We start from the raw sequence: 27,784 nt of genomic DNA, 5'->3' as shown, positions 1-27,784 counted from the left end.
ATATATATATATATCTATATCTATCTATCTATCTATCTATCTATCTATCTATCTATCTATCTATCTATTTATATATATATATATATCTTGCTTTGTCTCCTGCTCAGCTGTTCATTTCTTCTTTGGTCTTCCTTATCTTAGCTTGCCTCAGGGGTGCATCAAACTACTTTTTCTTTGAGCGATTGTGTCTGCCAGTTTTAGAAAGCAGAATCATGGTCTAGATGCTCTGCTCTGACAAAAGGTTCATTATAAACTCTCTATAGGCTTTGTTTTGTTTTGTTTTTTAATTCAAATTATTATCTGTGTAGTTATAAGATCCCAGAGCTGACAGTGGTAATAACCATGTTGCGAACTGTCACCTTTCTAGTGGCATCATCCCTCAAAGTGGACAATCCATCTCCACCTCTGTTTGGTGATCATAGTCTCCGTGTCGTCAGTGTTACACTGATGAAGATTCTGGATTTGTTGGATCTTTCTCAGGCGTGTTGTGGTTGTACGCCAGCATTCTAATGAATACAGAAGGGCTGACATCAAGGAGCTCCTGTAGAGTTTTAATTTTGGTGATGAAATTTTACTGGAACTGTTTACTGGATCCATTTCAATCTCATGTCTCCCCGAGCTTTGCACAGCGTGTTCTTTGCATTTGATCATTAGTTATTATTAATCTCTGACTCTCTTCCACAGTATGTATTTTATCCTGTCTACCTCCCTGCACCCCCACCTGGTTGCAACAGATGGTTGCTCCTCCCTGAGCCTGGTTCTGCGGCAGGTTTCTTCCTGTTAAAAGGGAGTTTTTCCTTCCCACAGTTGCCAAGTGCTTGCTCATAGGGGGACTTTTGTTATTTGGGGCTATATAAATAAAACTGATTTGAAACTGAATTGTTCTTGATGCTGTTCTGTGCTCCTCTGGCTGGCTGGATGATGCTGCCCAGGTAAGTAAATTGTTGTGTTTTTGGAAGATCAATGTCATGTTGACTGAGGTAGGTTTCTCTATGTTAAGAATCCATGTTTCAATCTACTTTTGCTTTCTCTTTGGGCCAATTTTCCCTTCATCATCATTATGGTTATTTGGTGGGTTCAAATACTGGCATTAAAACAGCAAGTTCTCCTTTCCTGCCCCATTTCTGCAGTACGTGCTCTGATTCCAAGAGCACTCTGATCTAAACATCATGTAGTCACACGAGGAATCTTTGGTCTTTTCCTTTTTCTTTTTTGCTCTTGTTTTTTTCTTTCTTTTTTTCTTTGCTGGTTAGTTTGTTCAACTGCTTCTCAGTGAAAAGCAATTAAATACCCACATGAAAAACTCATGACTTTGACGAGGTCACAAAATGTTGAGGGAGGAATGTTTAAAGGATTACTGACAAAATAAATGACAACATTGACATTTTCTGTTGTTTTAAGCACAAAACTTTGAATTGGCATTATGAGATTTAATCATGTTGTAGTTTTAAAGTTGGAGAGCTTGTTGTACATGGTTTTTATTTTCCCACAAGTGGAACACTGCAAAAGGCAAATAACTTATAAACAGAAAACACTCATCAGTGTTCAGTTATTACAGTAAAAAAAATGCAGCTGTTTGATATTAATGTAATATAATGCATCTATATGAATCTTTACTAATGCATGCACATTGAGATAAAAGGTTGATAATTGTACACACAGATCACAGTTTCGTCCTAAGTATGCTGATGAGTGTAGGATGACCAGTCCATCCTTCAAATAAATGTGGCTTTGGGAGTGAGAACGTGTTGTTTTAAAAGGAAGCCCATTCCTCCCATGCCGAGCCTGATGAAAGGTACAGTCAGTAGTGTGCTGTATGCATTCATTAATGTACATTTATTAGTGTGTAATTACATCTTCCAACAAATGGGTGCATTCTTATAAATGTAATCCATTAAAAATTCATTGCACCAGTTTGTGGAGACTGCCATGTTGCCCCACCATCTTGAATATAGTGGCTGAGATGGGCATGGTCATTCTGCCTCATCATGTTTTACATATTTAGCTAGAAACCGGAGCTAGAAAATAGACAATGAAACCAATCTCTAACACATGAAAACATGCATAAACATGCTTATTTATTGCAGATATTGTCCCAGTTACTTATTGTTACCAGATTAGAAATGTGACCCTCCAGCAGCTAACAACAAACAAGAACAACTACCAAAAAACAACGATGACGACAGTGACGATGCCCCTAAAGGCTGAAGCAGAGATCAGTGCCAGATGGCTTTAAACACACAGAGAGCTCTCATTGTACAGCTCCGCTCTGCTGAGCAGAATTCAAGAAGGTAGGGGGATTGGCAGGGGAGCAGGAGGAAAAGCAGGTTTTGCTTTGTTTTGGGTGAAATTCCCTGGACTGTTTCCTCGTTGCCAACAGCACTAGCAGCCTGAGTAATTAGTGTAAACTCGCATTGTGTGAATGGGTGTGTCTGGTTATGATGTGTATTTGTGTTTTTTGTATTTGGATAGGTGTGAAGACAACACTTGCCTGTTTTGTTGTTTATACTTTGCTCTCACAGTTCATTTGAAGGCAATAAAGGAAACATTTACAACTAAAACTGAAGGTTTTATTCTCTCTGGTAACGACGTCCCACTGAAGGCCAAAGGACACATTAGCTCTCAGGCTTCAGCTCTGCGTGCAGAGTGATTAAATATCTGTCTGAACACTGTGGCTTTGTAGACTAAGGCACATTTCATCTACACTGGAACCTTTTATCTGTGACGTTATCATTAATGAAAGGCAAAAATCAAATGTAAAAATTATTAAATATCTGTGGGATATCTGTGGTCCGTAGTTTGTGACATTTAGACCAAGCACAACATTAAAACTCAGGTTATATTCCAAAAATTTCAGTCCTGTTCCCAAAAGTCAGAAGAAAGTCATGTGCCATTTATCATCATTCAGTTACCCAGTAATTTGTTTTCATTCTGTGTAATTTTCCAAATATGCAGCAGAGCACAAAAGAGTTGGCAGTTTGCAGTCATTTGCTCCTTATCTTCAGGTCAGTATGGCTGCTTAATCCCGTTAGGATTTACTTCATGCAATATTTAAAGCTAATCTGCGGGCAATTTATCATTTTATTGTTTTGATCGTAATTATCATCACTAATCTCTATGACGAATACATATACATCATGTTCACCACCTCCAGTTTTTAATGCAAAGAAACCGGAGAGGAAAATGCTGGATTATCATTGCAGCCAAAGCAGTTCTGATACAGTAAAAGAGTGAATAGCACACAGTGAGGCTGAAGTAAGTCTGATTAAATCAAGGAAGGAAATTTAGATCATGTGCAGGATCAGTGGACCATTCAACCAAGAATTAAAATAAATAAATTCAATCACTGATTACTGTGGGGAAAAAACAACACAAAAAGTAGTCTGAACTCATGAAAATCTAAAAGACTGTAGCTTGATTGTAGAAGACTAGAATATATGCATAGTCGTATCATAAGAAAAGGTAAACATGATTCCCACATCAAGGCATAATAAAAACCATCTGGCCCTAGCATGTCTCGCAATGAGGTAAATACAACTCCCTACGAACAACAACACATCACATACGACTCTGTGCCACTATTAACTTAACAAAAACTGAAAATGCAGAAGCAGTGTGTGAAAACTCAGTAAACTCTTACTACTTCCATGGAAATTAAGAGAGTTAGTAGCAGTCACTTGCTGCTAATCAAATGCACTTCTCTAACTGATCATCAGCAACTGTGAGCACCTCTATGAAAGCCGGTCTGGAGTATTCGGAGCATCTGAACAAACTGCACTTCTGGAAAAAAGTCCTTTGAACAGATGAGATCAAAGTGGAGATGCTTGACCATAATGCACAGCACCATATTTGGAGACAGCCGAACACCAGCAGACACACTTCATACTGATAGGTAGTAGTGTGATGATTTGAGCTTGTCTTTGAGTCATAGGGCCTGGCAGCTTGAAGTTGAGTCGATCAAAAAGCGTCTCTACACCAATGTACTCCGGAGTTTAATGGGAGGCCAAGTGCTAAAGCTTGGCTGAAATTGGATCATGCAACTGGACGATAATCCCATGCTCAGCAGCAAATCTGCAGCAGAATGACTAAAAAACAAAATAATGGTCCAGGCAAAGTCTAAACCAGAGGTGGGCAACTCCAGGCCCTGAGGGCAGCTGTCCTGCAGGTTTTAGATGTGTCCTTGAACCAACACAGCTGAATTAAATTGCTAAATGACCTCCTCAACATGTCCTGAAGTTCTCCAGAGGCCTGTAAATGAACTGTGATTCAGGTGTGTTGACCCAGGGAGATATAAACCAGCAGGACACCAGCCCTCGAGGTCTGGAGTTGCCCACCCCTGGCCTAAACGTTAGTCCCTAAATGCTAAAATGCTGTGACAGGATCTTGAGGGAACTGTGCATAAATATGTCTACAAACCTAAATGAATTGATGCAACAATGAAATATGTCGTGTGCTGTTGTCTATCGCAGGGCGTATTCGCCTCGATCTTTTTAAATGATGTCCTGCAAAAACCTTAAATTTGACAGATGGTGCGCTTTCATTTTATCATGACTGAATATTACAGGTCCCTGTTGACTTGTAATAATAATAAATTCCATCTGTTTTGTCTTTAAGAGCTTTTGAAAAGTTAGAAAGTCTACAGTTTCTAGCTGCAATCCCCTGAAAATCAAACCAAGTATGGAAAGATTTAGAATGAGCCCTGCTAAATAAAACTCAACATAAGATCAGAGGATGAAAATCTATGACAGAAAATGCTAAAATATAGCTTTTTGATGTCTATATATATTTAAAGAGAACCTTATTAGTGAGGTCCATAGGATAAACTTGTAGATAATGGCCCTTTGTGCTGTTGTTCACTATAAAGATGTGGCCTATGGAAATTTGCATTATTCATACTGTAGTGCTTGAACTGATGAATCTAGGGCCACCACTCTGGCCAGCTGAGGCTGGTAGTGATGAATAATGCACAGTTCTGGTAAACACTTTCCAATAGTGGCTCCTGGAGGTAAGAGGGGAACAGGAGCAGATGTGGAAGGTAAAGTCCAAAGTGGTCCCAGCGGTAAAGGTAGCATTAGGACTGGAAGAGTGGCTCCAGCAGATTCCAGGCACGACATCAGAGGTCTCTGTCCAGAGGGGTGCAGTCCTAGGAACAGTTAAGATGCTGTGCTGAACCTTCAGCACAGCATCACAGGCCTCTGATAGAGGAGCTCAGCTTTAAGAGCACACACACATACCACCTCCTGGGGGGTGGGAGGGAGATTCATAATATATGTTTGTATATATGTTTAAAATCACTACTTATTAAACTCAAAAAGAGCCTTGAACCAGATCTTGCATGTCATTCTTGAGCCACTTTGTCACATGTCAATTTTTTTATTGTGACGAGAAAACTGCTAATTAAGCTGCATTAAAGTGACAGAAATAGACAAACAGATTTATTTCGAATAGACATCTGTGAGAAATTCAGTTGTCAGCCTCAGGAACAAAGCCACAACCGATGCTGATGTATGAGCGCTGCTTCAGCTTTTACTTTGCTGTCGTGTATACAGCATAAATGCATTTCTAAAGTTAGCCTTCAGTGTCCTAACAACATCTAATAACATCAAATGTTTGCTAGGAAGGCTTGAGCCAAGGGAAATGGACAGGAGGAAAGTGGGAGGGGGACTATAAAGAAAAGAAGCATGGGAGAATAAAGACGAGCTGAGGCACTGTACAGTATCTCTTCCTGAGGACAAAAGACGAGGAAACAAAAGAGAATTAAAAAGACACACCAAAGGAAGGCAAAGAGAGGAGCGTTGTTACAGAAGTCATCTTTTATTGCCACGTAAGAAAGTCGTATATAGAACAATGGTGATATACTGTACTGTCAGATGGCAAATCAACAACAAAAGAAGAACAAAAATATCCCTATCAACCCCTCCCCCCCGCAAAAAAATAAAGGAAAAATAGACAGTCATAGCAACACTATGGTAATATACTTCTGGGACAATACATCTGCTATATTTCTCTTTTTTTCTTAACAATATCTGAATAGTACCAAAATACAGCTTCTTCATAACTTAATTCCACAAATTATAAAGTCAGTAAACAGTAAAAGGACAATGGGGCATCACGGTGCATATTATAAGCTACTCTGCAAACAATAGTGGGAGATGGGGGCTCTACCATTAAAAAATATGCTTTACGTTACGCATAAATGCAGTGTTGGGGCCCTACTTATCCATAAACACATATGCATAAGTACAACAAACTGGTCTGGACATCAAAAATAGAAAACCGGACCTCCTACAGGTAACTTTGTATGTTCTACTTGATTAACACTAAAATGAGTTAATCAGTGACTTATTCTATAAAAGGATATACTAATGGATCATAGTTTTACTGCAAATAACTTGTTGAATCTTCAAAACTGATGGAAAACCCTTTAACTTTGGGCCCTAGCAGAAGTCACTATGCAGATTACATTTAAATGCACTGTCACTGAAGTATTTATTTGAATCCTAATAGCAATTAGATTATATTTAAAATTACCTTCTGATAAAAACCCTACATATGAAATCCACCATAGTCGCAAGCCATAGAAAAAACGGTCTGCTGTGCTCATTTCAGGCTCCATGTATTTATTCTTGGACTTCACTAGAGTAGCATGATTCACAGCTCAAATAATCAATACATATCTGATTCTCAGCTAATACACTAGCCCCCAGTTTATCTACTGTTTGAAAAAAGCCTTTTTAGCGCCTGTCTCTTTAAGGCCAGCCTCCCTTATAAGCTAACTTTCTTCTGATTGGCTGTCCCTCCCAAATAAAAGAACAACAGCAGGTGGGAGGGGCTTCTCTGCCCTCAGTAAGCCCTAGATATTTGATTTCCTTGACGTCATACAGAACAAAAAAAAAAAGCTGGTTTACAGGGATTACTTTCACATATGCTGTCCTCATTAATTGATACGTGGCCCCGGTTTAATATGAGAATTGTATATACATGACATAAAATAAGGAATAGCGTAATTGGTCCACTTTAAAACAAATGTTGAGCGTTACTGGACAACAAACACCGCATCTCTGCTTCTGTGCATAAGTAGATAGCTCCAGGTGGAGAAAACACTGCACGTAAGGATTGATGCTATACAAAGTTGTAAACATAGTTGACGAGAACCGTCTTTGATAACACGGTAATCTTGGGATGTATGGTCACAAAGATGCTGCTTTTCCATTAGCTGTCATGTTTACAACACTACTAAGCCCAGCAAATAACAACAGTAAAGAGCAGAGAAATTAAAGAGTGGAGAAAAACGTATCTTGTGTTTGAGCCCTTTTATGTCATTCTGATGAACTGTACATATCCCATTTTGCAGTCTTGACGACCCTGCTCTGTCTTTTCTTCGGCGAAACAAGCACGTCGCGTTTTTATCTGTTCTAATTAAAGGGTGGGGTTGGGGCGGTCTTTCTTTACTACTTTGCCACTAAGAAATTAATATATACAGACAGCTGCGTTTTCCTGATTTAGACTGACATCAAGAACAATCCATGCTTCACATCTTTAGCTTAAATAGGACACAGTGTAAAAATAAAGCCTAAAGGAGCTAACACAATGTTCCAGTGCATACACATAGCCGATTTTGATGCGAGAATCTATCGAGCTGCATGTGCCGCAGTAATAATCGATAATTTTAGCAACGCAAAACACTGGAAATAAGAGATTGTGTATATGTGTATATGAAAGTGTGCTTGTGTGTGTGAGATCCAACTAGGGTTGCCAACTCCCTGAGAAATAAATAAGGGACACCTCGTGGCCAGGGCCGGGCGACCCAGTTGTCTTCACCCTTCCCAGTGTGGTGAATTTTTTAGCTCTTTTTTTGTGTGGGAAATTATTTTTTTAACCATTTGACTTGAATTTGATTCAAGTAGACGCGTATTCTTTGTGATATCAAGACATGGGAAACAAAAATCATTTAGCCATTTATTTTTAGCTCAAAATGACAACATTAACACAATAAAACAGGTCTCTTTCTTAAACAGAAGCCTGTCATGCTTAACTTTTGAGAATAAAAGTAAATCTTTCTTTAAAAGAACTCTGTCCTGCTTAACTTAAAATTATATAAATTAATAGAAAACAATAGAAAGAAAAATATTCTTGTAACAGTGCACATTTAGTGCATTTAGTGCAATTGGCTTCAGTAGAGGCATTATTTCAGCTTTTGCTCCCGTTTGTAAACCCACTTGTTCCCATGATTACGCATCATAACTCATCATCATTATTCATCTATGTATTACTTTTATGTATTACTCATCTATTTGTTGCAATATATCCTTGCAGTTGTTTATTACACAAAATAAATTATATTATCACACTTCTGGCCACATAGCGCTGATATTCACTGCACATGCCCATTTTAACCTTAACCAGAGGGTTTAAAAACAAACAAACCAGTGTTTACCATATCTGCTTCTGCCGTGGCCTGGTGGACAAAAATTGGTTAAGGGTTCCCCGAGCTTTCACGCCCCTCCTGTTCTTCATGTGCCCACCATTAGAAGCATGCCTATGGAAAAAGTGCGCCGGCACACAGTGCAGTGCGCTTTATAGGTGTTTTCCTTTTCCCATTCCTCCCTGTACTTTTGAAGCCTTTTTTCTTTCTCTGAGAGGAACAAACATTGCTGGTCTAATGCTGGGCTCACACTCTGCGATTTTTGGCCCATTTTGAGCCGATTTTTGAGTCGTGCGACCAATTTGGTGATCGGCCCGATTTTGGCCTTCATCGTGCATCGTGTAGTATACGTGGGGTAACGAGAAGCGATTAACACCTCACGATCATCAATCGCTCGTGAGGGTGTCACCGCAGCCGCTCACACTGCGCACGCGCAAACACGTAAACGTCGGTGAAAAAGACGGACGGCTGTGCAGCGTGTGATCTGGACTCAAGCGATGGAGGCACAACTTGTAGAACTTTGGAAAGCTCATCCGAGCCTTTTCGATGTGGCATCACCAAATTATCACGACCACAACAACCGTGAAAATAGTTGGATTTACATGCTCAATCACAGCTGCCTGATCAGTGTTTTTCATTAGCAATTTAGCAAAGTTGATGGTGGTGTGTGTCTGTGTGAGTGAAAGACAGAGAGGGAGAGCGAGCGACAGATTTTCTGTTATAACCTTCATTTTATGGACGCACAGTGTGACTCAGGTCGCATCAGAGCATCGGGCGGTATAGTGTGAGACCTGCATCGTGACCTACGAACGTCTAACCCCTGCGAGCCAATCGTGCAGTTTGAAAATCGCACAGTGTTTGCCCAGCTTCAGGTGTACTGTCGTCTGAGACTTGCACCGCAGTGTCGGCGTTTGTTTCCCTGTTGGCCATGCTTTTTGTTGTGGTCATCTGTTGTCTTCCGGTATTTTCTCCGCAAGCGACCTTTCCTCAACCAATGAGATGAGCGGTAATCTGAATTGTCATACTCGAATTGTCATAAGTGTGCTGTCAGCTCATTGGTCACAAAGCAGGAGCGGGGCTGGGAATTATGTTTTCAAACAAAGCGTTAATTACATTAAAACTTATAGACTACTTTTGATTCTCACTGTATTACGGGACAAAGTGCGTCCCTTTTCAGCTCAATACGGGACGTGTACTTTTGTTTCTAAATACGGGACGATTCCGTTTTTTAAGGGACGGTTGGCAACCCTAGATCCAACAAATTGTCTTTGATTCACAGCTGTTAGCACTCATGCGCCATGCACCACCATTTTTACTGTATCAATAATTCAAAGCTTCTCCCAACTATTGACATTAATTTCCCTCTTCTGTCTTTGTGCGCCTCTGTGGACTGTGGAGTCCCTATTGCAGCATCAAAGCTCTTTCCCACATTTCTTTGGGTTTTGGTGATTAAAGACCACAGTGAGAACTAATAAAGCCCCCTGGCCAAGGCCCCAGTGCAGCTCCTCTTCTGTCTCTTACTGAATACCCTTTGTAGATATTTTGCTGAGTGCTTCTATCTAAAACTCTGGTTGCTCTGCTGAACAGGAGAACTTGTTATTAAGGTAACTCCGAAAACAAGAGAGGGGAGGGAGGGCTTTAATCCCCAACTTTTATATCCCAGACGTATTCACCTCCTTTTGTCCTTCAGTGACGCATGTGTGGCCCAAGCTCTTATAATACTCAGTTTGTGGCTGCTAGTACTTTTCTAGGTTATTTTGTAAGTGGGCAAGTTATTCTTTGCTTGCCTGTCAGCTCTTCCTTTAGCCCCTTTCAACACGATAGCATTAATTAAATTCATTTTTATTTTATTTAGATAGGGCCAAATCAAAACAACAGTCCACTAAATGTGCTTTATACTGTAAGGTAAAGACCCTACAATAACAAAGAGAAAACCACAACAATCCAATGACCCCTCTATGAACAAGTACTTGGTGACAGTGGGAAGGAAAAACTCCCTTCAAACAGGAAGAAACATCTGGCAAATCCAGGCTTGGGGAGAGGCAGCCATCTGCTGCGACAAGTTGGGCGTGAAGGGTTGGAGATTGATTATCAGTATTAGTTCTTGTGATCATTGCTCGCTGCTGTTTCCTGTTAGTTCATCAATAAATTAGTTTAATGCAGCAATGATGTCACACTGCACAACTTTCGACCAGGCCTACAGGGCAGGGTGGGTAGAACGCTAACAATACATTAATTAATAAAAAGCAGATGACACAGGTAGTTTACTGTAACAATGGCAGTCTATCAAGAAAATTTGCAGGTCTAAAACAAATGTAGGGAATGCAGTTGGCAAAGGAGTAAAATATTTTACTTTGAAATACTTTTGCACAATTTCCTATTAGGATTAGAATTTGAAATGAGAGTACAACTCTCATGCAAAAGATGTACTGTGCAGCTTTCTGTTGGTCAGCACCATCAACCCACAAGTTAATGAAAACTTTCACACTTTGCACTGAATTACTTTTCCCTATACAGCAGTTTTAATACAGTATAGATTATTGCAGTATGTTAAGCCAGTACTGACTGTAAAAAAATTGCACTAATAAATGAACTCTTTTTTTAAGCCTGCAGACTACCTGTGTCCTTCTGCTCTGGCATTTTTTTTGTCTGGCTGACTCGTCTGATGAGGAATGTCAGACATGACTGCCTCCTGAACCCACTCATCTGTGGCCCTGACCCTATCAACCATGACACAGCCAGCTCAAACAAATTCCCTGCTTTATATCAGATTTATTTGGCTGTTACAATGAGCAATGGGGGAGGTGGGGGGTTTGTTGGTTGCTTTTTTGTTTGCCAACTGTTTCCACCGTCCTACGAATTGTTCCGCTGGCTGCTTTCGCGGAGCTGGATGAGCTTTCAGAGATTTGCCTGCAAGAGGTTGCATGGAGGGTTCACATTTCCACATTTCTGCCTTGCTGGATTAAGCCAATTGGGTCTGATAATGCACGTCCAGCAAACACTGACCTGTTTCTCAACTCTGTCCTAAACAACACAATCTGCCAGGAAACAGGAACATATAAGGGGGGGGATCCTGCATAGCATCACCAAACACAAATATATGTATTTGTATTCCTATGAATCCCTTTTAAATATGACTTTGTTTGAATTTGACTCCTTCAAAGACAATAATCACAAAATCATCAGCCAGGGTTGGATGTACACACACACACACACACACACACACACACACACACACACACGCACACACACACACACACACACACACTTTGTGAACAGTGAAATGTGTGCAGTGTTCAACAGGACACGCAGTTGTACAAAATAACTTTTTTCTGGAATCGCAGACTCGATCACTTGGAGTTCCTGCGAGAACAGAGTGCATGGGGAAACCAATCACGTCTACCAAGGTAACTTATTATGACTCACTGTCTTACTGTGCCTGAACTTTGTTGTTACAGAAAAGATTCATCGCAGCCCCATTTTTGTTTTCTCTCACATATTTACTCTGAAGGTCTTTCTCCATAGACTGACAGAGAAAAGGATAAGAGGAGGGGGAAAAGTGTAGAAGAGGAAAGGATGAAAAGAAATAGATTAAGAGAGAAAGGCTATGTAAATTTATATGTATATATATATATATATATTTATATATATTTATATATAAAAAGCATAATATCAGTTATCGCTACAAAGGGCCATGGTCTGGAGTTTCACAGTCTTTCATGTACAACAGGCGCAGTAACAGTACCGACTCTTGGTCTCTCTGCTGTGATGACACCTGCCGCTCGGCACTGTGGGAACACAAGGAAAGCAGAGTCCACCCTGTAATGTGTTCGTGTGCGTGCACACGTGTGTGTGCGCGCGTGTGTTAAGTGTGTAGGTGACACATTTTAATGCTCTGATGACTTATTAAATCCTGTTCCATGCCTTCAATCTGGCCTCGGGTTACAGTCACGTGATCTTGAAGGCAGCAGGGGGCTCCACAGCATGAGGGAAAAAATATTCCCTCATAGAGCCCCTTATCTATGCGCTCAGCTGGCCTAGGTGTTTCTTCTCGTGTCCGACTTAGAACCTGCAGTATTACTGCAGTATTAGGTTCTCCTTTTACACCTCCATCCATAACGTGCCCAAACTGCTTGCAGTGCAGCTGATGCAAAAAACTGTCTCAGGTATACGCTGATATTCATATCCTTTACTCTCACAAGATTGTCATGTGGCCCTCTCCCTCTCAGGTTTTCCTACTTTAAACACCCCCCCTGTTTTTTTTCTTCCTTGTTCTCTACCCAAAAATGCCCTCACAATCTGTCTTTGTTAGTGGGATGCTATCTGCTGTCAACTGTGTTTACACTTCTGCCAAATGCTTCTCATTTTTAGTGCAGTCTGATCACTTAAAAAGCACCTTAATTCGCTGAATTAATAGAGGTGGATGAAGCACTTTAGAAGACAAGATTTACATGATAACAGTGGCTGCTGCTGCTAATATATCTTACATGAAAAAAACAAGCAAATAGGCTTTGAGAATCCCTTAGAAGATTTGGCCTATTTGCCAGATTTAAGGGGATTTATTTTTATGTTTGAGTCATGTAACCCAGATAGATTCTTACAGCTGGTTGTGCCGGGTTTCTTTTTTTCAGCTGGAGCTTGAGTACAGTTATTGATCTGATCGAGACTAGCTTCTCGTGGCAGTGCCTCGCGGGCGACAGCAAAGTGTTTGTTCTTTGCGCTCTTTTTGTGGCAGTTTTAGGACTTTTTAAATCCCAGAGCTCTGTAAACTCTAACACGATGAGAGGTCAAAACTCTTACATTTGGTCCACTTTGTAAAAATGTCTGGGCATGTCTCATCTTTGCACACTCAGAAAAAAGGAACACACACACAAAGTCTAAATTAAATTAGTCATTTTGTCTGCTTCCAGCGTGATCATCCTCACCACGGCTACATTAGAACACGGTTGGGTTTTTTGCTCTATTTATTAATTCTTTTAGAGGAATAGTTCAACAGTTTGTTGCCTGGCAACCTAGCGTGAAGTTATTTCACAGTTAGTCTGACACATACCCCCCCACTTAAAACCACAGGATGTCCTTTTTACTCTTAGGTTTCTTTTTTTTTCAGAATAAATAAAGTAGATGTAACATCTTAATTAGTGATGTTTTGAGGTCCCTGAAGGCAATTTCATTATTGTTCGATTGCACAGAACTGGGCTAATGGTTCCCCCTCCTGTTTCTAACATTCATTCCATATATTTATTTATTTATTTTAGGCTAGGTTAATTATCTGCTGCCTCTAGCATTAAATTTAACACAGAGACATGTAGAGGTGGCATCAGTCTTCTCATATACCACATAGCATGTTGTCTAAAATGTTTTTTAAATGTGCAATTTAATGTTTTTGGAAAACTTAAAGATGTTTCCTGTCTGTTCATGGATTACATTGGTCTTTTTGATGTAGCTGCCATTACTAAAAGTCAAAAGTGTCATGTAAAAGAGCATTTTCAAACCTATTTAATTTTGATGCCAGTTAAATCCACTGGCATCAATAATTAAAAACCCAACTGTGTGGTAACTCTGCGTGAGAAAATGTGTCCGTGTATTTCTGAATGTGTGCGTTTTCATCATGCAGATGCTTTGTCCCGGCCTCCCTATCCCTCCCCTGGGTCAGCTGTCATCACACAGACGAGATCAGAACAAAATAAAACCAGTGCCACAGCCTCCGCTCTCTGTGCTGGAGTTTCTTGTGGAAAAGGGAGACCTTCAGCTGCACAGCTCAAGGAGGTGCGTGTGAAAAGCCACAGTACAAAGCCTTCATGTCTGCAGTCCAAAGCCCAGGGCCCTCATCGTGTGTGTCTGCTGTAAAGCCCTCAGGAGATTTGGGTGTGAATCACGAGGAAGTGTTTTTTCTTCCAAACCCTTCAGTACTTTGCTGGACAGGTGAGCACACCTCTTGTCAAGAGGTTTATGGGTAATTGCTGTATTTCTCATTACCCGTGATGCTTCAGTGCCTACAGCTAATCCATTATATTGCTTCTCAGGTTTGGTTTGTTAAACCAATCCATTTTTTTTATCAGCAGTTTCCCATCTGAGAGCAGTCGCACTGTAATTCTCCAATATCGGTATCATTATGGAGTAGATATTAGCTGTGAGACAACATTCTAATATCACCACAAGTGTAAAGACATCCCTGCTCTGTAGGCTCTTTGTTAGTATGGTTACAGATGCCACCTACTCAGGGGCCGTCCTTTTGACAGCAAAGGTCTTTTAGAGAGATTTCGTCGTGAACTTTGTTTGTGAAACAAGGACCACTCGGACACAGTAAACCAACGACCCTCGACTTCTACACACAAACACACGTGAAGATCTGCACGTTTGAACATCTCAAGAGCTGGTACTGTATCTCCACTCAGAGATTACTCGTGTCACCACTCCACATGCATCCTGTTCCTCTCTTTTTATTTCTTCTTGTCTTTCTCTCTCACACTGTCACCTCTGTCTTGCTGTTGGTCACAAAGTAGGGCTGTGTGGGGAGGAAGTGTTGGCTGTGGCTGTGGCCTCTAGTGCTGTGGAGCTGGTTCGGTTCCAGGATGGTACACTGAGGCCTCTTGTGCCCGTAGGTCTTCCTCCGTCCCACCGTCTCAGTCCCGTCCCAGCCCTTCAGCCCCAGCCCCATCGCATGTGAGGACGCAATTGTATTGGAACTGTACGCCAGTGGGCGGCCCATTGTAGCTGAGCCGTGGCCAATGACAGTCTCAGCAGCCCTGGAGATGCCCAGGGATGTGCCACCTGGCATGGTCCCCGCCATGTGTGCCAGGGAGGTAGCCCCAAGTCCTGGTGGCTTGCTACTGTGGCTGTGAAGATGAGTGTGAGAGCTGTGAGAGCTGTGGGCAGTGTGACCATGGCTGACTTTGGGTTTCTGGCCGTTTGGCTTGTGTCCCCCTCCTCCTCCAGCGGCTATGTGCCGTTCTGTCGGCAGGGTTGAGACAGAGGAGATGCTGGGCATCTCGGTGACGTAAGTGGCCACTGGCTCTGGAGTCAGTGGACCCAAAGAAGTCATAGGAGTCATGGAGGTCATAGGGGTGAGGGAAGTCATAGGAGTCATAGAAGTCATTGGGGTGAGCGAGGTCATGGGTGTCATTGAAGTCATTGGGGTCATGACGGGGTTAATAGGGTTGATGCTCATAGGGTTTGAAGCCATGGGGTTGGTGGTCATCTGAGGAGTCACTGATGACATGTTGCCCATGGACGCCATGGACGGTCGGGAGTTGCCCATGGGCTGCAGAGGAAGTCCTTTTGCTGGCATCTCTACCATCAGGCGACGCTTGTTGTACAGTTCGCCGTTGTACTTGGCAGCTAAAGGAGAAGAAGAGAAAGAGTAAGAGAAGCAATGAAACACTAAGTGGGCACAAAAATTGCTATAGAGCAGAGCTTAAATCTTGAATTAAACGATATATACTTTCTTCAATTTGGCCATTTGCCACCATGGAAGATTTTTTTTAATTGAATGAATCAAAAAATAACACTTTTAGCAGTTTGCTGATCAGCCATAAGATAACACATCACTATGAGCACACACAGACAGAAAGCAGAAATATAGATATTGCATCAGTTTTAACACCCACAGTATAAGAAGGTCATATAACAAACCCCTATACTTTGTTAGTCAGCCTCACCTAACTGACCAAGCAGAGTGTCAGGACTACTGCTAACGCCTGCAAGTTAGAGGCCCGTGCTGCTACTGGAGGAGTGAAATCAAAAGAAAAGCCTAGAATCTCTCCTCCAGCTCGCCTCTTCCTCCCTTTTAAAGCCAAGAAAACATCAAATTTTTGCGTGGTGGGAAGGAGTTCAACATGAGAAAGAAATTTTGGGAGAAAGTTGTGAGGCTAATAACTAGGCATGACATAGGTGATTTTTTTCTAACTCGGTGCAAGTTTATTACAGTTATGTCATAAGATTAAGGAAAGATTTCAATCAGACCTCAGTGCACGCTCAACTAGTGTATTTTTGAGAATGCCTTCCAAGTTGTAGACATTTACTTTTGCATTTAGTATTTTTAAATCAGTCAAAAATGTTTTGAAAAGTATTTGGTTATCTGCCTTTACAAATATGAACTTGAGAGACATCCATTCTTAAGCCATCCATAGTGTTCAGTCATGTGACCGACTAACTAACCAGGCCAGCAAAACATTACTGCGTCATGATGGACAATAGTAGATAGTCGCTGGTACTGCAAGACAAAAGTGTACTACAAGACTAGTTGGATCATCTATCCATGGAGGAAAAGCAAAGATATGAAGAGAAACTACGAATGTTGGTGACTTGTGATCCCTACTTTGCTCCGACAGCTTAATTTAAATTCCTAAAAATGGTGATGTCTCGCCAAAGCTCCAGTTCAGTGACGTCTATGTATCTTGTAGAAAATTGCTCACCTTCCACTGCTGCCAGGATGAAAGCGTTTAAAGTATGGACAGCTACATGTATTTTTGATCTTGATGAGTAAACAATCTTATTGTGTGGGAGGTAACGAACACGAAATTATTCATCATTAAAGCAAAGGTATTTGCTACAAAGCTAGCTTAAACGAACTACCAGATGCAAATTTTATATTTTAAAGTATAAATTTTTCACATTAACAACATAACAGTAAAGTTGACAGAGTGTTTTCCAAATTCAGCCAAATCATCATCACAGTGCAGTCAGAGAGGTGCAGTTCTCCTGGCAACCAATCGGTTTGCCAGACGCAGAAGTATTATTTCTCTCTCCAGAGAACACGTCTTCTATACTCTAGAGTCCATTGTGTTGAATTGTTTGTCAAAAGTATGAACAAAAAGTCATACAAAACATAGAATGTGTCTGTTTCCTGACTTACAGACTCCTCTATCTGTTGCATCTTCTATATCTGTGTGTGTGCATCCGTGTGTGTTTCTTCAGCCTTGGAGCAGTCAGCGTTAATGGCTCACATTTATTCCTCTCTCTGTCAGTCAGTGTCACCAAGCTACAGTCTCTCTTATCACTGCGAAATGTGACCTTTTTTTTTTTTGTGTCAGATTCACTTTCACAGTTGAGTCATTACTCTTCAGTCCCTTGTTGCCGCTACGTCCTTGAAGATAAAGTTAACACACTCAGTGAGTTTGCTTTGCCGCTGTAACTATAAATCTAGTTTATCGCTGTGCGAACGCTGAAGAGAAATAACTAACGCGGGCCTGCGAGCGGATAGCAAGCGCAGGCGTGGGGGTTTGTAGGTAAGGGTGGGAGCGGTGGGAGACCACAGCCTCACTAGCTGAGTCGCTGTGAGACTGCCGCTGGGGATCAAACTTGCTCAAGCGACAGGTGAATCAATCCGGCAGTAGTCAGCTCGATGGTACACGCATCCAGCCGTGTACGTGAGTGGAAACGGAAAAATGCCACTGTTACGCAGCGTGGGTTCAGCATGCCTCTGCATGAGAAAAGCAGTGTCCTGCAGAGTCTCGCACACATTATACATCAGGGGGAAAAACCGAGAACTGCTTCGTGAAGTCCCACAGTGCCAGCAACATAAAAACCTTATTAGGTTTAGACCAGTATATCAATCTGCTTTTTGTTAGGCAATTAGGTCGTCTACTGCCAATTTACTGGGGGGGATTATTAGTTCTTGAAGTATCTAAAACGTTTTCAAATTTCCAATGGTTTACCCAAATTTGAAGACCTTTTTTTAGTATTCACTATAAGTGGGTGGATTCTGCTGTCACAGTGCTGCCATCCTAAACAAAAAACATCCATTAGTCTGGGTTTAAATGGAGTTTTCTGTCTGTGAGGTTTATTTTTTTCCCACTCCAGAAACTCTTTGTAACTGTGCAATGGTGTTAGACTGCTTTCCCCTTCAAAATAACACCGTGTTCCATGCATCACTGAGACGCAATCAACACCTGTGCTTTCTATTAGCTACTATCTGCTGCGGAAAAACGGTACTATCTCCCAAAGTGACTAAGGGTTGGTAATTGTAGTGCATGACTAAAGCTGGCGATGCAAATTACGTGTGCCTCATTATAAAATCCGAGAGATTATGAAATCTGAAATACCTCAGCAGCTCATAGATGGATTTCAATCAAATTTTGATCATGACTTATTCATGGTATCCAAAAGAAGCCAAATGACTTTTTCCTTAGTGATGCTAGGCGGTTGACATTTCAATATCTTGAGTAATCGAGTAAGACTGAATATCTACTGTGGTCATTTCATTTGTTATATGAAAACATAATTGTATGATTATTATTAGGTTCTTATTAAATGCATTCTACATCACAGTATATTAAAGCCGGCATCTTAGCATATAACTGGCACTTGCAACACGGATGTGTCTCAAGTGTCCTCATTAAAATGAATGTGCATGTGGAGTGCGGCTACAACAATCAGCTAAAAAAAATACAAGAGAAAACAAAGGAGGGTATAATCTGCTTCAAAATCAGCGCTTAACGTAGCTGCACGTTTGCATGGACAAAAAGGCAAAAGAAAGAAAGACACACAAGACAAATAACTAAATGTTAATGCTTTTAGATGTTCTGTTGATTTCTGTCCACTTATGTGCAAGTCTAAAAAAATGATAATAATAAAACTAGCCCTAATTACCTAGGATTTACTGTGCTTACTGCATTTGAAAAATTGACTTATTAGCCAGCATGTAAGAACAAGAGAATCTTCTTGGATGTAGGACAGTCATTAACTACAGCAGAGCATTTGTTCAATAGAAGTGGGACATAATTGGTCATTTGTACTCAGGCTGAGTTGCAGGCCTGCATCCAGGGATCTTTCTTGGTAGGTTTTTTGCCTTGTTTGCTGTTAGAACTCAATAAAGTGACCTTATAGAGATGCACAGAGGGACAGTGGAGATGGCTATTGATTGACAGGTGAGGGCCTTCTCAACTGGATCATCGACCATTAAAATGGCAGAAGCAATTAAAGAACAAGAGGAAAGGCTGTTATGGGGCATGCTGGGAAAGTAGTGCTTAAGACCTAGTTCCATTTCCAGTTAGTGAAAACACCAGAGCATGTATCAGAGGAGAATAATTTAGCTATTCAGATTTCTTTTGCTGACATTTATTTCCGATCTTTAGCTTGGATGCAACTACTAGTTTGTGGACTACTCAGCATCTTGGTGTTTGAAGTGATCAGATTTAGATTAGATTGATTAACCTCCATGTATTTTAATATCAAGGTTATGCTGACTGATTTGCTTTTAGGGCCAGCTGTGTGTCCACTTTAGCAAAAACAGTGTTTGTCATTTCTGCCGTTTTGTGTTTCAGCCCTCGAGATTGCCACTTGCACATTTTCTTTTTGTCTCTGTTATTCCCCCTCACATGCATTTTTCATAGCTTGTGTGTCAATTTCCCATCACTGAACTCAAGGTAATGGCATTTTGCCTCCTGGAATCATGGGTACCTGTGTGTACAGGTTTCCAATCATTTCATAGGTGAATCTTTGAATACCACTTGGAAAATGGAAAACTGTCAGTCAACCATGAGCCTGAAGGGACGAGACCTCCGTTCAATTATAGAAATGGAATCAAATATGAGCCCCTGTAAAGGAGGATCAAGATTAGCAGCCCAATGGTTCTTTAAGGAGCGATATGGAGCTTGATGAATTGAGGGTGGGGTGGAGAAGAGATAATGGGAAAAGAAAGAGAAAAGAAGCAAAAAGCAAAGATGAGATAAAAATGCAGAGGGCAGGAGATGGCTGATAAAGGGACTGATATAAAGAAGAAAAAGGAGTTCATGGGAAAATGGGAGCGGTGGGAGGGACGAGTATGACGGCTACAGAAAGGTACTGGAGGAGGGTGTGAGTGAAGAAAATTAAAAAGAGGCTTGTAAAAACCCAAATAAAGTGCTTATTGTTAATGAACCTCATGAGTAGTTTTGTACATTTTATCACATTAACTTAAATGATGAAACGTTATATTACCTCCAGACATTTTGAGAGCCATGCTGCGCAGCTTTTCATATTGACTTTATGGCCCACAGGCTGTCACTGCTTTCAGACCGTGTCAGTACATTAAAAAAGTCAACTTGCTGAGAGTTAATACTTCCTTAGAAAAACAATTCACCATAGAGATCATAAAATCAATGAAGTTATAGTTGGAAACCTAAACAGGAAAAGTGTGAAGTTTTCTTGTACATGGCAACAATAAAAAAGGATTACATACCCCAACTTTCAAATCAAAAAAAGTTACAGTATAGTAAAGCAGTGTATCATCTCTCAATCACAGGAAAAACAACTGCTTCTGTTCCAAGAAAAAAAGAAAAAAAAAAGATCCCCAACTGCTGGCGGATGTCATTACGACTAACTGTGGGCAGAGTTATTTCCTTTGGCTGAACAGAGCTGGCTGAAAGTTTTGTAAAGCGTGCCAGTGTGTGCTGGTTGGCCAGTCTTGTTTATTAGTGCTGGAGTCGTATTAGCCTTTGGGTGATGACATTTCATTTTGCAAAGTTAATTCTTAAGCTGTCAAATCCAAAATGCACCCAGATCCGGGCTTTCATTAAAGATAAAAAGCCAGAGAATCCTGCTGAGTTCTGCATTGTGTTTCTTATAAAACACCGCGTAACTGCCTCCTATCTTCTACAACAAGTTTGACACTGAATGCTGATGTTTCTGTCAACCTTTTCTGTTTGTAGTTAAAGTTCTCTGTCGTGATATACTCGAATGGGATATAGTGAATGGGCTAATGTGGACTGGTTCTTATATAATGATTTTCTATTCTTGAGAACTCAAAGCTCTTCATACAACATTCGCACAAATTCATGCAGTGGTTTCTGTCTAGCATTCACATCCCAACTTGGGGTTCAGTATTTTGCGCAAGCATACTTCACCATGCGGACTGGAGCAGATTGAAGCACCGGTCTTCCGATTAGTGGACGACCTGCTCTACCTCCTCAACTACAGCCACCCCATCTCCACCCTGGACAGGTTTCCAAGTCCTTAATAGGACAAAAAAGGCAACCATTCATGGTCATAGTCACCCCGCACTCAGTTCAGAGTAACCAGTCAACCTAATATGTATGTCTTTGGAATTTGGAAGGAAACATGAGGATTTGGACCCCTGCACAAATAGGGGAAACATGCAACTTCCACACAGAAAACCTGGCTGATGAGAGGTTTAAAGCCAGAACCATTACTGAACATGTAGCACATATAGTTTTAATACTTTTTTAAAAGACTTTTAAAAACCTTCATCAGGACCTTTCAGTTTGTAAAATGATTTTTTTTTTATTTTATTTTTTTACATCTGTTATAGTTTATATGTGACAAGATTTCTGTGTTACCACAAAAAGCTGCAGAAGACAGAGGAATATTAAGACACACTCAGGCCGAAAAGAGCAGGAATAACAACAAGTATCGCATTGATTACATCAGAAACAGCATGAATGTGGGGGCTAGGATGAAGGTGGGTTACAAAGCAGCTTGCAGATGTGAAATGGCTGTAGATTTGTAGTTACAGCGGCAAAGCGGCAGAGGATACACAAAGTAACTTATATTGTGTAACCTCTGTTTAATTCAATTCAGTTTTATTTATATTTTGGCGTTATTTATTTTTAACGTCAAATCAAAACAGCAGTTGCCTGAAGGCGCTTTATATTTTAAGGTAGCGACCATGCAAGACCTTTATTAGATTTGCCAATTGGATGTGTATTAAATGAACCATTTAATTTTGGACTTAATAAATATCTTTTTTATTCATAAATTCATAAAATGCTACATTTTTGTAGAAACTCCCCCCATCAGAACCACTTTTGTCTACCAGTTCTGGCAGCTGGGGATTAAACTGGCAAGGCCTCTGCCCCTGATCGATGCCTGATCCACATAGTACTAGAGGTCTATAGCCCACCCTGCGGGTAGTGGGGATAGAACTGGGTAGATCCATATGACTCATATAAGGTGAGTCCAGCACTATAGCGCCATGGACTAATGGCCCCTTTAAAAAAGTAAGGATATATGCTGCACTGACAACTAGGTTGAGCAAATGGACCACAATTTGTGCACCTGCTCATGGGCGTTACATATACTATATGCGCTGGTTGAACGTGGTGAGGCTATATTGGTCACACGGTAGATGACTACAGCGAAAGCTTGCTTTGTTCAGCAAACCATTCTTGCACAGTTGGAAACAATGGGTATCAAAGCACAGTGACACCAACAGACACTTGCTGTCAGCTCAAAGCAGTCTGGCCTTTCTCCTCTGACTTCTAGCATCAACAAGCCCAGAGAACTGCTGCTCACTGGATATTTTCTCTTTTGCAGACCATTCCCTAAAGATTCAAGTAGATCAGCAGGCTCTGAACGAGTCAGACCAGCCTCTCTGGTAGGAATAATTCTTAATGGGGAAAACAAAATAAAATTTACTATGCACAACACAAATGCTTGGGTATTGGTCATTTCTTAATGTTGGACTTACAGGATATAGATGCAGGCTGAATGTCTTTAGGCCGCTTTTTTTTTTTTTTTTTACATTTATTTTTAATATTTCCAAGGAAACAGTTTGAAAACCAGTTTTCTCAGTTTGTATTCTTATAGCATAAATTTCCATAACATTGCTAGAATTCTCTTGTACCTATTATCCATCAACCTGCCTCATCTGTTTTCCCAACAGATAGAGATTTCGTTCATTTCCCACAATGCCGCGCACAATCCCCAGAGCATGTGTTGCATCCATCTGTTGGGTTTATGTGCAGTAAGACGAAGGAAAAAACCTTTTGAGAAACAGTGGGTTTGTATGCTGCACTCAAACCTCAGCACAGTTTGCGGTTGCAGTGCACGGATGTGTTCGGGGGAAATTGGCTTGTCTGATGAATTTTTATTCCTCCTTGTTGAATATTGGCACAAAATTTTGAGTTAAGAAAGAATGCCTTCGTTCTTGGATTCTTGGATTCTCGCAGACTGACACCAAGATGTTCTCTGCTGGCGTTTTAGATAACCGAACAATTTCCTGCAATCAAACACAACTGTGGCTGTGCTGAAAATAGCTAGGCATCCTCTGATGTCTATATTCGGCCACTTCTCTGGGAATTATAAAAATAGACCATCAAACAATAAAGTTGCCAAGTTCAGGACTCAGGCATTACAGCATTAACCACTATTTTCACTCCTGTGCTTTTATTGGTGTAATCCTTTAAGCTTAAAAATGATGCGTTCATTTACCGCTTGGTATTCATTGCTCATTCAAGTCTTTCTCTGTTGTCAATTTCGCTGGCAGTTACATATACTGCTACCATAATAATGACACGTCTTCTTCTTGCTTCAGGGGCACAAAGTATTACTCAGCGCAAACAAGCAGGATAATCTATTACTGTAACATGTCTGGAGATGAGTCAGGGCCACAGTAGTGTAGGGAATACCACTGACAATACAGGATGCATTTGTCATCACAATCAGTTTTACTTTGTGCTGCTGGACATGCTGGACAGATAGGCTTTTCAAAAAAAAAAAAAAAACACGATCTATCCGGTCATTTTTCAAATAAAAGGGAGCCAATGCAGACAAATAGCATCCCGTAGCTGTTTACACAGACATCTAGATGCATTTGTAGATTGTATCTGTCGTGAGTGGGCTGAATTCTGAATCTAGTGAAGGCAGAGTACCTGTCTAGCATAAACAAGCTGACAAACGCTCGCTGGAAGCACTTGTGTGTCGGCCTCGAATGAATTCATATTATGAAATAGCAATGTGACTGCCAAAGAACGTATGGTGATGAGGCAACTTTAGATCAGCTGCTACAGCCACTGACTCACTGAATTTGGTGGCATGCGTGAAAGTGTATCCACTGTAATGTACAATATAAAATGCTGATATTAAATACGGCCAGCATCAGGAGAAGGTCAGCTTAAAGTGAGGGGGAAGGAAACTGATTTTAGACAATGGGGAGGCTGCCCGAAGCCCTCTAAAAGGTAAATAAGGATTATTTTGAACTGGGAACTTAAACTGTGAGGATGTTCCCATCTTGTAGAGTCCAGCAAAGAACACGTGGAATAGAAGATGACTATATTTATTCCCCTTTAAGTCCTAAACTTTTGCAGAGCCTATGACATTACTGTACCTATGTGAGTGGCTCGCATCATTGATGGTGTTGTGCTAAACATGGATTTTTTGGCACAACACCACTAAGGATGTGAGCCACTGTTTTTATGTGATATTTTTGTATAATACATTTGCTTAAACTGGTAAATCTATAGGCTACATGTCCTCTTGTCCATTGTAATAGCTTTGGAATTCTAAATCCAGGAATTTGCTGAGATTTTTCAGTCCCTACATTGATGCTATGATTAGTATTCCTTATACTAAGGTGACGATTGTTATTCTGTCACTGATAAATTCAAAAACAGTGGCGCAAAAGTTGCTGGATATACACAGAAGCCATTAACAATACTGAACAGATCAGTCACAGTAGTTGTGGACTGACCTGAAGTGTAGTTACATTTCTAGGGAGGTGCACGGCATATGATTTCAAAAGAAATTTGAGGTTACACCACATCCAGGTTAGCGATGCAGTCAAAAAACCACTGTCAATTATGTGTGCAGTGTGCTTGTTGTTGTTTAGAGCAGCGGTTCCCAACCTTTTTTGCGCCACAGACTGGTTTATGACAATATTTTCACGGACCGGCCTTTAAGGTGTCGCGGATAAATACAACAAAATAAAATTAGTACCAGTACCGAAAAAAAGAAGATTTATTCATAACACACGTGAAAAGACCCAGGAAAACCGAGTTAACGATAAAAACAATAACAAAATAACGCTGAAAACCGATAAAAACCTTGAAAACCATACATTTCACACCTGAGCCTCAACTCTCGCGGTCCGGTACCAAACGACTCACGGACCGGTCCGAGGCCCGGGGGTTGGGGACCGCTGGTTTAGAGCCTTCCCAGAGTAAAAAAACCACCTGGTGCTATTTGAGTTTGTGTTTCAGGGGCTCAAAAAGCATTCAGTAAACTATACTAGAAAAAAAGTCATTTATAGGAGCCTAGGTTTTCCTTTTTCTTGAAATTCACTGCCAACTTGGGATGAATCACGATGACTCCACTAACAAGGCAGGCCCCAGCCTTGGGTTTCACTGCCTATCTACACACTGCTATAGTCGTAAGAGTTACCAACAGAACAACATCAGGCTTACTGCCTACCACAAACTGTAAAAATATTCTCCTTCATCTAAACTCCCCTCCACTAAAAAAAAAAAGAAACTTGGCAGTCACTCACCTACAGCCTTCAGAGAGGCGTACTTGTTGAGATCCTTGTTCTGCTGTTGCTGCTGCTGCTGTTGGTGGAGCTGTTGCTGTTGCTGCTGCTGCTCATAGACGTGAGACAGGTGGCCGAGGGCAGGGTAAGGGTGCTGCTGGCCCATGTTTGAAGCCGGTCCCACGTTGTTGTTAATCTGGCCACCCTCTGTGAACAGGGACATGAGACAGCGCAAGGTTACAATAACATTTAAAGCTCCAGTCCAGCACCAGAGGAGCCCTCGCTGGTCAAATGATTGGTGAAACTCTCATTCACATTTTCCAGAATCTACTTACATAACCTAATTTCTTTTTTAAATTATTATTTTAATACATGATTTCTTGACTGAGATATCTTGTGCCTTGCTCTCAACTAATATAAACTCCTTTCTATCTTTTGGGATTTTACCAGTAGATTTCCATGACACGCTCTTACATTTATGTCACCATTACAACTGAAATATTCCTCCTGGAATAAAAAATGTCTTTATTAGTCCAGAGATTTTCTTTGCACATCTGATGAATTAGTCTAAATGTGCCAGTTGGACTGTGCTACTTCTCTCAGAGGTCCTTTATGTAGCCTCACTCGTCATGATTCAGAACTGTCTGTCTCAGAACTGCTTTAATATTGCAATGTCTTGAACAAGGGTGTCAAACATGAGGCTCGGGATCCAGAATGGGCCCAGCACAGGTTCAAATCTGGCCCCCTGGAGAGATTTGGAAAATGTGAATGAGGGTCTTGGGCTTTAAAATGCATTTTAATACGTTTCACAGCTTTGCCTGATAAAGACCTCCCCCATTGCCATCATGCTAGCTCAAAGAAGTCTGTAATAGAAAAACAATGAATGACAGAGAAGTTGCTGCATAAATGTCTCCTTTTTACAACGGGTCCACAAGATTAAAAAAGAACAAAAAAAGGAGAGTGTTTGTGAATTTATCAAAATGTTCTGTTTTATAACAACAAGACAGTCTGGCCAATGAGCTACCAGAACTTTCTCTGTAAGTTTACACATATATTTCTTACACCTTAAGCCCAAAAAGTTGTGAAGTCACATTTCTTTCATTTACTACAGCACCATTTCCTGATTTTGACTATAGGCTTGAAAGACTATAGGACTATAAGATTGAAAGTTTTTCAGTGAGTGCGAAGTTACTTAAAGGAAATATATCAAGCATTTATTGGTACCTTTAGACTTTTTTTTATCATAAAAAGAGCTTTTTCTGTTTTCATATCATTTGATTGATTGATTGATTTCAAATGCCAACCCTCCAGAATCATTTGATCACATGTACTTCAGCATATTCTCTAAATCAGCAGAGATTTACCAACTGGTGCTCACCAGGTGGTTGCTAACCAGTCTCTACGCCTTCGTGACTGCAGCCTGAGTCACATCAGAAAGACATTCTTTTCTTTTTAGATTTCTGAGTGATTTTATTACATGTAAATGAGCTGAAATCACAGCACAAATGTTGTCCTTCTAAAGCAACAGGCATCAGTTCTAATGGGATGATTTTGCAGCCAACAGAACAGCATTTTTTGTTCTTTGTTTATAACACAGACATTTTAGAGTTATAGTTAGGAGAAGTGGATCTAGCTAAGGAATATCGACTGTGGAGCCGCATCTGGATTTAAACAAAGCAGTTGCTCAGTGTTAGTTAGTTAGAGTGTGCTACACTAAGCATTAGGCAGGCTTTATATCAGTTTGCTAGACTGCGTCATAGAAGATGGACTGGACAAGTGACAAACTTTGACATGGGGCTATTAGACTCAGCTCACTTTGCTATTTCATTACGAAAGAAAACAAAGGGAAACAAAGGTGGGCAGATTAATGCTACCATGTTTATAGTGGTAAACATGGTAGCAAACTTACACAGCAAACTTAGAAAACCCTTTAAAACTACATAATGAACAGTTATATGTATTAACAATAAGCCCACAGTACATGCATAGTATATTTGTTCTTCTCAAGTTTTAAGTGAGCCTCACGAGCTAATGATGACCTACTTTACTTCCTGAGAGACATATTTTATCTAAAGACCAGACGACATCCCAAGGTCTGACATGCACATGCTCCAAAGTCAGTGCCCTCCTCAGTCAAGCTAGTACAGTTATTACCAGAATATTTAACATGGGCATGG

The 27,784-nt window shown here is 40.7% G+C and overlaps 1 protein-coding gene across 1 annotated transcript in view; it reads right to left on the bottom strand.

Annotated features, from left to right (window-relative positions):
- Nucleotides 1-419: 419 nt before the first annotated feature.
- Nucleotides 420-27,784, bottom strand: part of shisa9a (shisa family member 9a) — a 71,595-nt gene continuing 44,230 nt past the window's right edge. Inside the window, exons 3-4 of the mRNA XM_085170924.1 lie at nt 25,629-25,814; nt 420-15,763 (exon numbers count right to left, since the gene is read on the bottom strand). Of these exons, the coding sequence (XP_085027050.1) occupies nt 14,889-15,763; nt 25,629-25,814 (1,061 nt within the window). The 3' untranslated portion in view covers nt 420-14,888. The remainder of the gene's footprint in view (nt 15,764-25,628; nt 25,815-27,784) is intronic.

This window comes from Neolamprologus multifasciatus, chromosome 8, assembly GCF_963576455.1.
Source record: "Neolamprologus multifasciatus chromosome 8, fNeoMul1.2, whole genome shotgun sequence".
Taxonomy (NCBI): domain Eukaryota; kingdom Metazoa; phylum Chordata; class Actinopteri; order Cichliformes; family Cichlidae; genus Neolamprologus; species Neolamprologus multifasciatus.
The sequence above is the reverse complement of the archived record's forward strand: the minus strand, read 5'-3'. Positions and strand labels throughout refer to the sequence as shown.